Source organism: Equus przewalskii, chromosome 13 (assembly GCF_037783145.1).
Source record: "Equus przewalskii isolate Varuska chromosome 13, EquPr2, whole genome shotgun sequence".
NCBI classification, from domain to species: Eukaryota; Metazoa; Chordata; class Mammalia; order Perissodactyla; family Equidae; genus Equus; species Equus przewalskii.
The window spans coordinates 84,332,174-84,348,841 of NC_091843.1; the positions used below are offsets into that span (position 1 = coordinate 84,332,174).

General features: G+C 44.5%; 1 protein-coding gene and 1 long non-coding RNA gene across 7 annotated transcripts in view; both read left to right on the forward strand.

Annotated features, from left to right (window-relative positions):
- Positions 1 to 2,226, forward strand: part of DHFR (dihydrofolate reductase) — a 31,536-nt gene extending 29,310 nt beyond the window's left edge. The window contains exons 6-7 of one of the 6 annotated variants that reach the window (XR_011525692.1): positions 606 to 909; positions 1,084 to 1,849. Coding sequence is in view for 1 of the 6 variants with exons in the window: in XM_070571518.1 (XP_070427619.1) it covers positions 606 to 684 (79 nt within the window). In the remaining 5 variants the exon portion in view is untranslated. Of the gene's footprint in view, positions 1 to 605 lie in introns of all 6 variants that reach the window. The other 5 variants (XR_011525693.1, XR_011525694.1, XR_011525695.1 and 2 more) reach the window with 5 other exon arrangements.
- A 4,349-nt stretch (positions 2,227 to 6,575) lies between these two features.
- On the forward strand, positions 6,576 to 7,630 carry LOC139075352 (uncharacterized). Its single transcript, XR_011525697.1, has 2 exons — positions 6,576 to 6,695; positions 7,510 to 7,630. It is a non-coding gene; the product is annotated as an uncharacterized lncRNA (long non-coding RNA).
- The last annotated feature ends 9,038 nt before the right edge of the window (positions 7,631 to 16,668 follow it).

Here is a 16,668-nt window from a genome sequence, read left to right on the forward strand (position 1 = left end):
TTGGAAGCTGGAGGGAACACAGACCAAAATGAGAGTTAGGGAGTAGGAAGATCAGATAAACAGTGATTCTAGGAAAGGAATTGCAACAAGCCACTCATTAGGAATGGAGCATTGTGATATCCATTGATTAAGCAGAAATCAGGAGTCTCTAACCATGCACCACATATAACTTCAGTTCTGCTCTAAACAGCTAAAGATTGTATTTTTTTCTTTTGCTCACACAAGAAATTTGATACCTAGTGTAAAACTTGCAAAAAGTTCTTAGGAAATTTCATATTAGCTGGGTGATAGAGTGGAAAGATACAAGAGAAACTGCTAACAGTGGTTAGTTTGGGGAAAAATTAGGAGTCAGAAGGAAAAGAGGAGAAGAAATTATGCTTTTTGTTTTCTAATTTTCTATACAGTTTGAAATTTTTCTTTGCATTTGCATATGTAGTGTATTTGCAGAATATTCACCCAACTTAACAGGGGCTTACCATTGTGAAGAAAGAAGGAAGGAAGACTTTTATTCACTTTGTGCATTCTTGATGCCTTTTCACTGAGAGTCAGGGAAGCTGTATTTTTAATTGATACATTGTTTAATTATATATATGTTTCTTTTACAGATACCCAGGTGTTCTTTCTGATATCCAGGAGGAAAAAGGCATTAAGTACAAATTTGAAGTATATGAAAAGAATGATTAATGTGAAGATGTTTTCTGATTATTTCAAGTTGTTCCTCCTCCCATCCAAAAAATTATGTATCTTTTTTTTTTTGAAAGATTGGCACCTGAGCTAACAACTGTTGCCCATCTTCTTTTTTTTTCTCCCCAAAGCCCCCCAGTACATAGTTGTATGCCTTAGTTGTGGGTCCTTCTAGTTGTGGTATGTGGGACGCCGCCTCAACGTGGCCTGACGAGCCACGTCTGCGCCCAGGATCTGAACCGGCGAAACCCCAGGCCGCCAAAGTGGAGCACTCGAACTTAAACACTCGGCCACAGGGTTGGCCCCAAAATTATGTATGTTAATATTAGAAAAAAATTCTTTTGGGGCCGGCCCTGTGGCCAAGTGGTTAAGTTTGCATGCTCCGCTGCGGTGGCCCAGGGTTTCGCCGGTTCAGATCCTGGGTGCTGACATGGCACTGCTCATCAGGCCACACTGAGGTGGCGTCCCACACGCCACATCTAGAAGGACTTGCAACTAAGATATACAACTATGGACCAGGGGGGTTTGGAGAGATAAAGCAGAAAAAAAAAAGAAAAAAATACTTTTGTTGACTTTAGATCTGTGGGTAATTATTTCTAAGCAATGTGTTTTTATTCCCCGTTAATCTTGACTAGACTGTATCAGATACCATTGGTGAAATATTTTGTGCTGTAGCTGTCTGAATGCCTGTCCGGGACAGGACTAGGTCCCCAGCACCTGCCTGGGGTGGCATGTCTACCAAGACAACCCAAAGCAGGAGAGTCCCCTGGTAGCATGAGTGAAACTGGGGCCTGTAGAGATAGGAGCCAGACAGATTAGCCAGAAGTGGGTTATAAACAGAAGAGCTGGAACTCAGATAGTAAAAGAAAATTTGATCAAAATAGGGACTATGAATTACTCTGTGCATATCACACTTCTGAAAAACTTCTCTTCACCTGCACAGGGAATCAGTCAGTTGAGAACTCTAGTATAGTCCTTAGGGATAGTAAAGAGGCAGGTAGCAGATTACCTTTCTGATGGTTAAAAGAGAAGTTCTGAGACCTTTAAAAACTTTTTCTGATCTTCGTTGAGATTCCTTGGGATGTTAGAATGATAAGAATAAGCTGTTCTTTACCCAAAAAAAGTAATCTGATAACAAGCATATGGCTAAAATAAAAAATTCAAAGAGATAATGAATTGAGAATGGATACTGCTAGAAACCAAAATTAGTAAGTTAGAGAAACTAAACTTAACAGACTTTTAAAAAATGAAAATTAGCACATTTTACCCATCATGTTAGCAAAGGTTTAGATTATTAGGTATCCGAAGAAGTAGCATTTTCTGTCCTGTAAATTGGTACAACTTTTTAGGATGCAAATTAGCATTAAGTTAGCATTAGTTACAATTCAAAATTTTCTGGGTTTGGACTCAGAACTTCCACTTGTAGAAATTAATTCTGAACACAGAGATAGACTCAAGAATATTTGTTGAACCACTTTTTAAAAACTTGGAAACGGCCTAAATGTCTGTCAGTAAAGAAATAACTAACCGATGTCTATAAAATTTAATGTTCTGCAGCAATTAAAAAGAATGAAGTACTTATAGAAAAATACCTAAAATTGCTAAGTGAAAGAAGCAAATTGTATATAATACTCAAAAAAAATTTTTAACAATAATTCCTTTATTAAAAAACGTTCAAGGAGGAACAATTCCCCACACCCCCACCACCATTCAAACCACAGTGATCGCACCCTCCTCTCCCAGTTGTGCAGCAGCGTGCAAGGCCCTGTCCAGAGTCACAAGCACAGGGACTCTCCCTTCTATTCCCTCCTCCTCTTAACATTGTGTCATGTTCATTTCTAAGTAGCCCCATCATCTGAACCAGGGGAGTTGGATGAGTTTTGTATACCTTTAAAAATATCTTCCTTATAGGCCACTTACCCCCTTATGAATATTGATGCAAAAATCCAACAAAATAATAGACAACCAAATTCCGCTGCACATTAAAAGGATTATACATCATGACCAAATAGGATTTATTCCCAGAATGCAAGGACAGTTCAACATGTGTAAATCAACCAATGTAATACACCACATTAACAGAATGAAGCGGCGGGTGGGGGGGGGGAGATGACACATGATCATCTCAATTGATGCAAAAAACCATTTGACAAAGTTTAATACCCTTTCGTGATTAAAAAAAAAAAAAAAAAAACCACTCAACTAACTAGGAATAGAAGGGAGCTTCCTCAACATGATAAAGGCCATATATGAAAACTCCATAGTGAACATACTGTAGGGGAGGAAGACATTTCCTCTACCTGCTCTGGGTCCTTCTGGCTGGAGAATGAATTAAATTCACATGAGACAGAATAACAGGAGAAAATTGAACAAAGCTTTATACCATGTATACATGGGAGAAGCTCAGGCAAACTGAACAACTGGCCAAAATGGCTGAAGCCACCACTTTAAATATCCTCTTCAGCTAAAGACAAAGGAGGATGTTGGGTGTGGGGGGAGTCAGTTACAAGAGGTTACCAGACAAGTGTAGTAAACAAGGGTCAGGTTATTATGCAGATTTAAGTCCTTGCCTTCTGCAGTGATTAAGAGTTTCTAGAGATAAGGTCATCCCCCCTTCCTCCTGGTACAGAGAGGGAGACACCTTTACAGATGGAGATTTCCCTTACAAATGTAAATGTCTCTTAACAAAGGGTAAGTAAATTCTGCTTTTCAGAGTTTCTTTTCTGTATGCAGTTTTTAAAAATAACCAGCCCAAAATAATCCTCATGCCAAAGAGACGTTTCTTGGGGTGACCAATTCCAGTCCCCCACAATACTCAATGGTGAAAGACTGAAAACTTTTCCCCTAAGATCAGGAACAAGACAACGATGCCCATTTTTGCCACTTCTATTCAACACAGTATTGAAAGTCCTAGCCAGAGCAGTTGGGCAAGAAAAAGAAAAAAAAGTCATCCAAATTGGAAAGTAAAATTACCTTTGTCCATAGATGACATAATTTTTTATGTAGAAGACCCTAAAGATTTAACACCAAAAAAACAATATTAGCGCTAACAAACACTTTATCCCACAAAGTCACAGGATACAAAATCAACACAAAAATCAGTTGCATTTCTATACACTAATGATGAATCTGAAAAGGAAATTAAGGAAACAATTCCATTTACAATAGCTTGGAAAAAAATAGGAATTAACCTTAAAGGCAAAAGACTTGTATAGGGAAATTGCAAAACGCTGCTGAAGGAAATTAAAGACAAATATTTCCATGATTTCCACAATCTGTAAATGGACTGGAAGATGATATTGTTAAGATGACAATACTACTTAAAACATTCTACAGATTCAATGCAATGCCTATCAAACTCCCGACAGCATTCTTTGCAGAAATAGAAAAACCCCTCTTAAAACTCATATGGAATCTCAAGGGACCCTGAATAGCCAATATTGTTCCTTCTCCCTTGTCAGTGGAATCTCTCCCACTTAGGCTGAAGGGTGTGCCCAGGCCTGAGGGTTTCCCAGGACTTGGGATTTTCAGTGCTAAAACCAGGACAGTCCCAGGCAAACTAGGCTGGTTGGGCATCCTACTCCTACTGTGGTTGAACGCCTTAAGAATGATTTTTTAATTTCACAAGTAAAATTATGAGACATTCCCTTCATACAAATGAAACACCCAAACCACTAAAAGGAATCAGGGCTCCATGGAGAAATGGGTGATTCCAGGTCTGGGATACAGAGTATTAGATGATCCGGGAGCAACTGGTGCTAGAAAGTAAGGAAGTGCTAAAAAAAAATTATGACCTGTTGAAAGGACACGGAGGCAGCCTGGAGGAGCTCCCACTGGCTAAACGTGCCGCCGTTTGAGCATCTAAGTAAACAGTGATGGACTGGAACTCAGTAAAATAAGGATCCACGGATCCGCACCCTACCGAACGCACCGTCCTCCCCAGGATATGCAGCTAGTCCGTGGAGAAGGGATGATGGAAATAGAGAAAAACAGTACGGTAATCATTCATTTAGGCAAGAAACACCAACGAAAACCAGCGGGTGAAAATCTGAGTAACGGCAGGGTATTTGCCTCGTCTCAAGGCGTCTTCTCCCAGGATGACAATCGCAAAGGGACCCCGCGCCCCTGCGGGCGCCGTGCTGCGGGGTTCGGCGCGGGGGCACGAAGCGGGTCCTGAGTCGCTCCCCACTGGCGGCCGTGCCCCGGCGGGCCAGCTTCTGCCCGATCCCCGGGACGCGGTGCGCCGCGCTTGACCATCGCCCCCGTTCCCACATCCCGCGCCGGCCCGCCTCACCCCTCCGAACCGAACCGTGGCTGCCCGCCCCGCCCTCGGTCCCCGACGCTCGGGCGCTCCACGCGGGGCTGCGCGGACCCGAGGGGGCTTCCCGGCCGCCCCCACCTCGCGGGCCCGGGCGTGGGCCTCAACGTTTTTAGTAAATATCAATATGTGTAAGAAAAAGTATGCTGCAAACTGTTGTTAGTATCAGAGGTGAGAGCGTTATTTTCTGCATTGGGTGTGTCTATTGTGATTAGATTTTTTGAAATACTATGTGCTTATTTTCGTGAATGCGAGGAGTCAAAAGGAATTTCCTAAAATCTTCCATAGAGGGGGGAAAAAAAGATCACACAGAGGAATAGGAAACGACACTGCGTAAGACTCACAAATCACGAGAAAACACTGGTCTCTCTGCAAGGAATACAACCGGAGAACTATTAGTATCCATAGAACTCAGATATTGATAAGAAAAAGAACCAAGGCATTTAGAGAAGAGGAGACTCAAATAGCCAAAGATACATGGAAAGATAAAACATTCCCACTAGTAACTGGGAAACCCCAATTAAACTGCGGTGACGAACCATTCCACACGCAACAGACGTGTCCTTCCCGCCAATACTGACCTTGTCAGACTTGTCAAATGTTGGTGGTATTTATTAAGGATAAAGGTGCACGTAACCTTGGACCCAGCAGTTCCATTCGTGGATGAGGTACCGAGAGAAAACCTCCCGTGTCTGTATCCAGAGGTTTGTAGAATGTTACAGCCTTGTTTGTAGTGAAAAACTGAAAATAACCTGGAAGCTCATTGACAGGAAAACAACTCCATTACTGTCTTAGACTAGGTTTCCCCCAAAGCAGATCCCCAGACTAAAATTTAAGTGAAAGCAGTTTATTTGGCAGGTGATGTGTAATAGGCAGAAACCAGTAATTGGTGTGTGGAAAAGTTGAAACAGGGAAGGTAAGAAAGTCAGTTCATTGGGTAGGGTAACAAGCTCAATATTGCTGAGATATCTAGGAAGCAGAGGAGAAGAAAGCTGGAGTATTTATCCCTCACTCTGGTTGGGGGATGTTCCCTGTATGTGGGCTGAACACAATCCAGCGCTGGGTAGAGGGTCCCAGGTGTTTGCAGAAAGAAGCTGTTGGCACGCACAGGAACAGTGACTGCTAAATACTTAAAGCAATTCCATATGTTTATGATTATGCATGTGAGGTCTTCATACTTTTTTATGTAGTAAAAAGTATAAAGCCACGCATGGTTTGTTTGAAATATTTTACAATTTAAAAATATACAAAATCAGGAAGACCAATTAGAAGTTCAGGTGAGGAATGATGGTAATTTAGACCAGAGGGTTGGGCATAGTGAAAAAATTGTGAATTCAGGATATATTTTAAAGTTGGAGGTAACAAGATTTTCTGATCGAGTTTGATTTTGGTTTACGACCCACTGAATTTGAGATTCCTTGAAGGAAGGAAAGAAAGGGAGTAAAAGAAAAACAAACTGAAAACAACAGAACCATGCCTTCAAAATTCTGAGACATTATTTTCAAATAATTATACTCGGCCAAATAATCAGGGGTGAGGGTTAAATAAAGACATTTTTAGACAAACAAAGACTCAGTGTTATCTCCATGTATCCTCTCCTGTAAAGCTATTGGAGGAAATGCCCCAGCAAAATGAAGAAGCAAATAAACCAAGAAAGGAATGTATAGCATCCAGGAAATAGGATCCAACACAGGTAATATTCCAGCCATGTAGCTGGCTTACAAAGCAAACAAAAATATAAATAGTTTGTTGACAGATCTGGAGCATTTGGAAAGAGGTAAGTTCATTGTAGCTAGAGAAAATGTAAGGAAAAAAAAAGGACAGTGGGTTAGGTAATCATTAATTCCAGGAAAAAGAAAAAAAAGTTGTACAAGAAAGGAAGTAGAAGCATAATGTGCTGTTTTTCTCAACAATGAGTTATAGGTACATAAAGTCATAAAGATGTGATGACTGCTTAACCCTTGCTGTGGTCTGACTGTTTGTGTGCCCCACCCCCAAATTCACATGTTGAAATCCTAACCCCCAAAGTAATGGCAATTGGAGGTGGCCATTGGTAGGTGATTAGGTCATGAGGACGGAGCCCTCATGGAGAGGATTTAGTGTCTCTACGAGAGGCCCTAGGGAGCTCCCTTGCCCCTTCCTCATTCAAGGTTACTGTGAGAAGACAGCCATCAGCGAGGAAGCACCTTGTCTTTGTGAGGGACAGTTTGGCTGGCCAGCTGCTGAAAGAGTTCTGAAAAATAATTACCTTTGAAAGATTGAACCCTGTGATCAAGGATGTTCTGACTGGGAGAAAAAAAAAGAAATCCATGATTAATTGAGTACCAGGCATAGAATTAGAGACTCCATAATGAAAAGACATTGCTCACAAAGGGGATAGAGCCTCTAGCCAAACACAGCAGAAAGACCCCTTCAATCCACATGAAGCTGTGCTAGTCTTGTGACTAAGGGGAAGCTGCATGAGTGACCATTTCTAATTATCTGCTTCTGCCCTTTCTGTCCCTCAGGAGACCTTAGGTGGACCAGGAAGGTTTTCTGGCAGTGCACTGACGTTTCTGTTAAGCTTCTGTATTCTTGGAACAAAAAAGAAAGAGAATAAATTATATTGTTGTGTGGTATTTCAAATAACTTTGCAGTCCATAATCAAAGTAAATGTGAAATTTATTAATTGGAAGGCAAATTTCAGTTGGTCTCTAGTTCTTTGCCCCAGGGCCACAGGACGCACGAGACAAACCCCGAAGGAACAGTTAGTCTGCAAGAAGACTTGATGATGATGAACTCAGGAAAAGGGAGGGGAGAAGAGATTTTCCACCGCGCCTACCAACCACTATCTTTTGGGAAAGGGATGCTGCATGAGATGCCCCCTTTTTCAGCCCCTGTTGTAGCCCCTTCAAAGGACCAAAGTTTGCCTGCGGGTTGGTTTCTACTGCCAGTCTCCTTCCACAGGTGAATTAGCAAAACTTAAACTCAGGATTTTCCCCCCAGCGTTTTATTATGAACTATTGCAGGCACACAGAAAAGTTAAAAGAATTCAACGTTAAACACCCATTTACCCATTAACTAGATTGTGTCACTGTTAACACTTGGCTGTCTCTGCTTTATCACATGTTTAGCCATCCATCCATCTAGCCATCTTACATTTGGATGCATTTCCAAGTACGTTGTAGGTATCAGTATGCTTCATCCCTAGATTCCTCAGCTTGCATGTCATTAACTATGGTTCAATAGTTTACTTTTTTTGGTAGAATTTACAAATTGTAAGTGAAGTGCAAATCCTAAGTGTAGCATTCTACAGGTTTTGACAAAAGCAGGTGCCCATGCGACCCAAACCTCTATCTGTCACCTCAGAGAACTCCCTTATCCCCTTTCCCAGTCAATCTTGCATCCCTAAAGGCAGTTGCTATTCCGGGTTTTTTCCTCAGTATAGATTATTTTTGCCTGTTCCTGAACTTATATGAATGGAATCATGCAGGATGTACTCTTTTGGACTGGCTTATTTCACTCAGCATAATTTATTTGAAATTCACCCATATTGTTACATGTATCAGCAGCTTTTCCTTGTCATAACTGATTAGTATTCCGTTGTACGGCTGTACCACAGTTTCCTTATCCAGTCCCTCTTTGATGGATATGTGGGCTCTTGCAAAGTGGGATTTGAGCCCAGTGTTGAAGGATCTAGAGAGGTGGTGGCTGAGGGTCAAGAGGAAGACAGATATACTCTCCAGGCAGAGGAAAAGCCACGAAGAAACTTCATTCCCTAATTACAAGACCCAGGACAAGACCTTGCCAAGGCAGGGTAGGTGTTATCAAGCCCCATCTCCATCAGGTGCCACCTTTGTGGCATCTCTCAGTCTGCTCTCTTTTTCATAACCACATCTGGCTCAGGTCTTTATTTATTTTCTCTCGCTTGAAACTGGTGGTGTTTCAGTCTCTGATCTCCCTCCCCAACTTTCTACCATAAACATGACCCCCAAGACAAACTTTTCCCACTGCACTCTGATTATGTTACTGTCTCACCTCAGTGCTCACCCAGCTAAGGCCAAACTCCACCTGGGCATTTAAGGTCCTCTACAGACGGCATTGATGAACCTCTCCAGACTCAGTATCTACCACTTCCACTCCTGCGTGTTGTATACACAAGCCACCCTCCGCTCCTCACAGATCCCCAAATAGACCCAAGCTTGCCACACGCACGCCCTTCCTTATGCCATTCTCTCTGCCTATAAGTCCTCCTCCCTGTATCCTCCAGTCTGGACCCTACCTGTTCCTCAGAGCCGTGCACACACCCAAAATGTTACCTGTTTCACGAAGCCTTCCTTCTCTCCTTCCTCCAATCACCCGGCACCACCCGTCTCTACTAGAGCCCTTAAATGTGGTTGGCCTCCCAGCTGTTTTCTCACCTCCTGTCCTTTATCACTTAGGGATGTCTTTAGCTGCAAGTATCAGAAAATCCTACTGACAATGGCTTGAACAAATTGGGATTTGCTGACTCTGTGAGTCTCTCGGTTTTTCAAACTTCGAGGTTGCAAGATGACTACTACTGAGTCAGAAACCAAGTCCATGTTCACAGCAGGAGGAAGAGAGAAAGAGAGGAGTGTCAGGCACAGGTTTCCCTTTTATCGGGAAAGCAAAACTTGTCCCGAATCCTCCTAGCACTCGAGTTTAACTCTAATTAATGCACATCAGAATTGAGGATCACTGGCTTACAACTAATCTTGATCTGTCATCTGGGGCTGGCATATGCCTCCCTTCCCTCCACCCCAACATCAGAGGTCTCTTGGCAAGGGAGAAAGGAGGATGCATATGGGAATGCAATTAACAGTTTTTGCTACATCAACTCTGCCAGACTGCCAGCTGTTTCAAGGTAGGAACTATATCTTACTCACCTTTATCTCCCCTCAAGATCTCTAGCATCTCAAAACTGTTGATGATAGATAGATAGATAGATAGATAGATAAATAGATAGATAGATAGGCAGGCAGAGCATAGTGCCCCAGTTGCCAATGCCTGGGAGGACTCCAACTACATGGACGATAGCAAAGATCGTCACAATGAATAGAAATACAAACACTCTACCCACTGCATCTTGGTATCAGAGTCCCCAAGGAAAACACAACACAGTCAAGCCCTGGATGGGACACTTCTACTCACATAGAGAAGAGACAGAGCAAGAGCAGCTCCAATAGGGTGCGTGGTCCCACATGGCTAGCCGATGCAGGGCAATTGGCCTACATGCACCCCTCTTATGCTGCAGTAGAAGGACCCCGACCCCTCCCCGGTGGAGCTGAAATACTGAAGGTAGGGGGCGCGCCTGAGGTCATTGATGCCCATGCTGAAGCAGAACAAAAGAGCACACCATGAGCTTGAAACAAGAAAAGATATTCCCACACTAGGTGATAAGCCCAGCCCAGGCTGTGTGGGCTCTTTACCTCTTGGTAAGGAAGTGTTCCAGGCCCAAGGCTCATTCTTGTGTGCCCAAAAGGGGGTTAAAATATGTGCCATACAGCTGTTTGGGTTGAAAAGCACATTTGAGACTGCCCTTCCCAACACCGAGATGATTGATTGATAGATAGACAGATAGCTAGATAGTAGATAGATAAACAAAATGAGTTAAATAGAATTTTGCACATCATCAGTGGAACCTCATAACCTGTATAATATTCTTTAGGAAAACAAGCTTCACGTTTAATATCCGATTTACAAATGAACTATTTAAAAAAAAATCATTAGCTGGAGACGATCAATATTTCGGTCCTTTAATGAAGTTTTCTTTAGTTGATTTCATTCAATGAGAACTGAATAGAAAACCATGCTAACTTATCTCTCACTCACTGCGTCTCTGGTGGCTCCATGTCCTAAGTGAAAATCCAGGTAGGCGAAGGACCTAGAAGGAAAAACCAGCTTCCCATGGTCCCCAGCCCCCTGCATCCACTCTCCTCCTGGGTTACCAGTGACTCCACTCTCTACAGCTGATAAGAAATCTTCAGACCATGTGACATGTGTAAGCTCATAACATACCAACACCATGCTTGTGGGGCGGCGGTGGGGGAATCCTGGAATCTAGAACTGAAGTGTCATGTTTAATTTCTACCATACATTCAATCTCATTGTAATAAATTCTGTGTGGCATCCACACTGGGGGTTGATTTGGCATTTTGTTATATTAGCCACATTGCTATAAATTACATTTCCAATATACAGATTAAAACAAACTTGATGTGCACTTTCCCAGCAGTACAATGAAAGTGGAATGCAGTGCTGTTCGCCCACTGTGCTGAGTAGAGATCCACTAGCTGCCTTGGCAGATAAACCCCAAATCTCAATGACTGAACACAATGGAAGTTCATTTCTTGCGCGAATGAAGTCCAACACAGGTGTTTCTGATCAGCAGGCAGCTCTCCAGGTGGTGATTCAGGGATCCAGGCTTGTGGCTTCTATCTTCAACCAGGAATTTCCAAGGTTGTTGTCAAAAAGGAAAGGACATGGAAGAGCACATGTGGGAGATCTGGGGGGTAGGGCCGGCTGGGAAGAGGACACACCACTTTCCCCCGCATTGCACCAGCCAAAACTTTGTCACGTAACCACACCCAACTGCACAGAGGCTGGGAAACACAGTCTGGCTACAGACCAGGAGCAAGAGGAGAGAGGTTTGGTGAATGAGGCTCTGCCACACCCGCAAAGGGAAAGAGACAGATGCCTGGCTTACAACTTGGCTTCTGCTTCCCCCCGTTTTTCTGTTGTTTCGAATCTTTATTCTGGGATTAAGAGATTTGGGTGGATGAACTGGAAATGCATCCTGCTTCTAGTGAGGGTCCCTGAGATGTTTAAATCAGAAGACTAAAAGGAGTTAATGCTAGCTGTTCTTGGATGGTTGTGAGAAATATAAGCAGAGTTCAGGTCTTCTTGGAAAAGAACTCCATATTTTAGGAAAGTGACTCATTCATGGACAGAGACTAGATGTTGGATTTTCTCTTGTAAAGAATGGAAGGAGTAATAACTTTCTTTGCACGTGGAAATAATTTTATCATATAGAGCTTTTTTTTTTTAACACTACACATTGGGCTTGGGTGTTAGTTCTATATTACCTGTATTCTCATTGCCCAAGTCTTTATATTTGGTAAAAAGTCCCCGTCTGTCGGGGCATATATATTCTTGTTTGGCTTTTCCATCTGGACTAGGAAGCCTGCCCTTCCCCAATAGCCCATTAGTAGCGTATACTTTCCCACATTCTGTCACCAAAACTTACTCCTGGAAGGTCTTTGGTCCAGATTGCGAGTGGGAAGGAGGTCTGAACCCAGTGGGCCCTCAGTCGGTAATTGCTCCTCGCTGGTCCTCTCCCGACCCAGAGCTCTCCTGCCGACCTCCCCAGGCAGCCTGACAACCTCAACATCTTTCTCCCACCTCTACAGCACTTGTGGCCCTTGGGATGAGACTAAGAATGTTGTCAGTCCACTTAGTACAAACTCACAGCGGGGCAGAAAGCAGGCTCAAGTAGACCGAACAGGTCTGAGTTTCCATCTTAAAAACTTTAGCTATTAGTCAGGGACATAAATGTGATCATATCAGTCAGCGTTTTCCACAGACACAGAACCAATAAGATATATATGTATTAAGAGACTTATTTTAAGGAATTGACTTATGCGATTATGAAGGCTAGCAAGTCTGAAATCTATAGAGCAGGTCAACAGGCTAGAAATTCAACCAGGAGTTGATGTTGAAATCTTGAGATAGAATTTCTTCTCCAGAAAACCTGTTCGCTGCTCTTAAGGCCTTCAACTGATTAGCTTAGGCCCACCCACGTTGTTGAAGGTCATCTCCTTTACTTAAGGTCAATTGATTCTGAGTGTTAACTGCAACTGCAAAATACCTTCATAGCAACACCCAGATTCATGTTTAATTATATCACCAAGTACTATAGCCTGGCCAAGTTAACAGAAAACTATGCAGTACTCAGAGTAAGAAAAAATGTGATTATGCTACATGCCGTTTTGGAGTTAATTTCCTTTTCACATTAGAAAGCTTTTTGGGAAAAAACACAACACTCTCTTAAGCACTAATGTCACATTTGTTGGTCTATTGGGATAGTTTTTCTTAAAGGGTTTGTAGTTCGGTCTAAACAGAATGTCAACCACACTGGAGGTTTTTGAATTACGATTGGATCTGAATTGTCACCTCCTTCTCCATAGTTCAGTGATTTTTCAAGCTTAGATTAAAAATGAAAAGGGAAGTCCAACTTTTAAGATTGACTCCCCTATGCCCCTGAAAATCCAGCTCCAACAGGGTGCCTCATTTGTACATTTTCTCCGTGACTCCAGGTATTTGCAGCTTCAAAAAGCATTCCTTTGGAAAAGCAAATCTGGAAACACTCAAAGGGCTGGCCTTCGGCTCTGCAAACTTTTCACAATAATGTACACTGAACGCAGTTTGTCAAAATCTGTTTCTTTTCATAGCCTGTGGCTTGAGAGTGATTTCTGGGAAATGTTGATTATAAGATAAGCTCTATTCATTCGGTTTCAAGCAGAGGCATCTTTTCAGAGAAACGAGGGGGTGAGCGAACCCCTCTGGGCCGCCACTGTCGCCGCCCGCCGGGGTCGGGAACCTGCTCGTCACCGCCCGCAAAGCAGCGCCGAGCGCCCTCGGGGGGCGGTGGAGCCGGTGGCCCGCACGGCGGCTGCAGGGGCGCCCTGGGGGGCTGCAGCGTTCTGTATTCTAACTTTTCAACGCAAATTCTACAGCTGGAGAAGAGGGCAGGAAAACAGTCAGGCTTCAACACGAGCCAGCCCTCAGATACGTCCTTGACTCGCTCTAAGTGGAACCGGGTAATTGTCTCGCTGGAGACCAGCAGAAACGGCTCGTGGGACAGAACGGTTTGTCCCTGGAACATATTCATTCCAGGGCTTGTGTGTGAAAAGGCCACACGTGGATAGAAACCGTGTTCTTGGCATTCCTTGCGCTCTGCAGCCTTGAGCCTCGCAGGGCCGGAGCCCACGTGCCCGGGCGCTCCGGGGCGCAGGCGGAGGCTGTGGGGGGCGGCCGCCCTCCCCAGGGTGTGGGTGGGAGGCGAGCCGAGCAGGCGGGCGCCTGGCGCACAGCAGCCCTCCGTTCGCTCGGAGCCTATTTTCGGTTTCTTGGGACCCTCCTACTGGTCCAGCTTAAATTGAGAGGGGATTTGGTTCGCCTCGCTGGCTGTTTCTTCCCACTCATATTCACGATTACAGCTTTGTTCATTGTCATTAAAATACATTTACTATGGACCGTTTTTGCATGGCCCTCTGCTAAAATCTGCGCAAAGACGATGTCGCTAGCCCTGAAATAATGCAAAGAGCCCGGGGCGCAGAGAGAGAAGGCTGGGTTTCAATCCTGGGTCCACCTGGAAATGTTCATTAAAATCCTCACTTGCGAGGAACGAGCCCTCACTACAGTCGCCCCCTGTGATTGGGTGTGACAGGGTGTTGACCTGAAGACGCCCACACAACTGAAAGGGGAATGCGAAGGCCATCGGAATGTGAAGGGCGCATGGCTGGCTGTCACGTGCGTCTCTTTCCTGCTGGGTCTCACGTCCTCTGTGTGCCCCGTTGTCACTCCAGCCTACCTCCCCCAAAGGCTTTTGGTTAGGATCCCACCACTAAGTCATTTTCTCTTTCTTAATTCAGATTCTCGAGTGATAATACGATTGTGCCAGCTCGTCTTTTAAAGTCAGGCTTTGTAACAGCCCAGTAAGGACTGGCTGTTTGTGGGACAAGGGCCTTCCCCTGGTCCATCAACTCTCTGGTCCAGAGAAGCCTTGAGCAGCCTACTTCCCTCTCTACAGTGGCGTTCGCAGGCTCGGCATGTCCAGAACACTCGGCCAGGCCCCTTAACCTCCCCCAGACCCGGTGTCTTCAACTATATTACGATGGTAGCACCCCACCCCCGCCCACAGAGCTATCACTCATGCACTCAAGAAGCATTTATGAGCCTCTGTTCCCAGGCACTGTGCTCAGCAATGGGGATACAGGGGTGAACAAAACTGATGCATATCCGCCCTTGGAGTTGACAGTCCAGATCGAACAAGATCTTATCTATGAAAACTCAGACCCACCCTCCCACCTGCAGCCCCACTGCAGACCCAACGTTAAGCTTCCATCTTTCTTTCTTTCTCTCTTTCTTTCTTTGTGAGGAAGATTGGCCCAGCCAAGCTTCCTCTATTTTATGTGGGAGGCTGCCGCAGTGTGGCTTGACAAGTGGTGCCAGGTCTGTGCCTGGGATCCAAACCTGCGAACCCCAGGCCTCCCAGGTGGAGTGGACAAACCCAACCACTACACCACTAGGCCTACCCACATTCATTCTTTCATTCATCAAGGATTTCTTGAACACCTACTGTGAGTCATATAGGCACTAGGTAAATGCAAAAAAAAAACTAGATGCAAAGATAAATAATACATGGTTTCTGATCTCAAGGAGCTCATGGTCTATTTGAGAAACAGACACACAAGCAAATAGTGATGAGGCAAAAGCACGAGTTAGCAGGTAGAGAATGAGATATGAAAAGGGAAACTTCAGCTTGGCTGAGGAAGTCAAAGGAAGCTTCCCAGAGGAGGTGACACCTGATTTGAGATTTAAAGGATGAGGAGGAGTCTGTCAGGTGTTCAAGCAGCAGAGGAGGTGGGGGGAAAGGGGAGTGAGAAAGGGCTATGGACATTCCAAGCAAAGAAAATAACATGCAAAGCATAGAAGTTGTAGAGATTATGGAGACTTCCAAGAAATAGAAATGCTCGAGGATTGCTGGAACATGAAGTTTAAGAAGTGTGGCAAAAAATGAAGCTAGAAAAGTGGTAGAGGCCAAATTGAACCTTGAATGCCTTGCTAAGTATTTTAAATTTTATCCCATGCCCTATGGGGAGTCATGAAAGAATTTAGAGTAGTGGATTAATCTCAGTAATTAATCTGAATTATCTCAGGTTTACTTTTACAATGAGCATCCTGGGGGACAGAGCAAGGCCAGATTGGAGAGGGGCAGGAACAGAGGCAGAGAGGCGGCAAAGAGACAGCTCTAAGAGTCTCAAGGAGAGATTATGGGGACTTGAACTGATGAGACAACAGTGGGTGGGAGAGGAGGTGAGCTTCTCCAGAGAGTTCTGGAAGGTAGAATTCACAGACTTTGGTGATTGTTTTGGAAGTGGGGGAGAGAAAGGATGAGAAGATGACTCTCAGGTTACTGGCCTGAGAGACGAGCGGGGAGAGAGGTGCTGAACCCCAGAGAGGCCGGTCAGGAAGGAAGCAGGCAGGGGGCCAACTGCCATGTGGACAGGTGGGGTTGAAAGTGCCTCTGGAACGTGCAGAGATGTTGAGTGACTCTGCAACCGGGTTTACAGGCCTGCTGCTCAACACAGGAGGCTGGGATGCAGGTCTGGATGTGGAGGCGTCAAACCGTGGGAGCGTTTGAGACTGTGGGTCAAGAGAAGGTGCAGCGTGGGGGTAGAAGCCCCGTGGGGGGCCACGGGCGGACACCTGCTGCAGGAGCGGGGACAGTGAAGGGAGACTCGCTGCCACGGGAAGAAAAGCCCGCCTTCCGTAAGACCAGCTGCTCACTCCCACCCTGCCACTTAGGAGTATGCTCTGGACAGAGACGGAAGAAATCGTTATTCCCTGACAAAGACCAGTGTGTGTGCGTGTGTGTGTGTGTG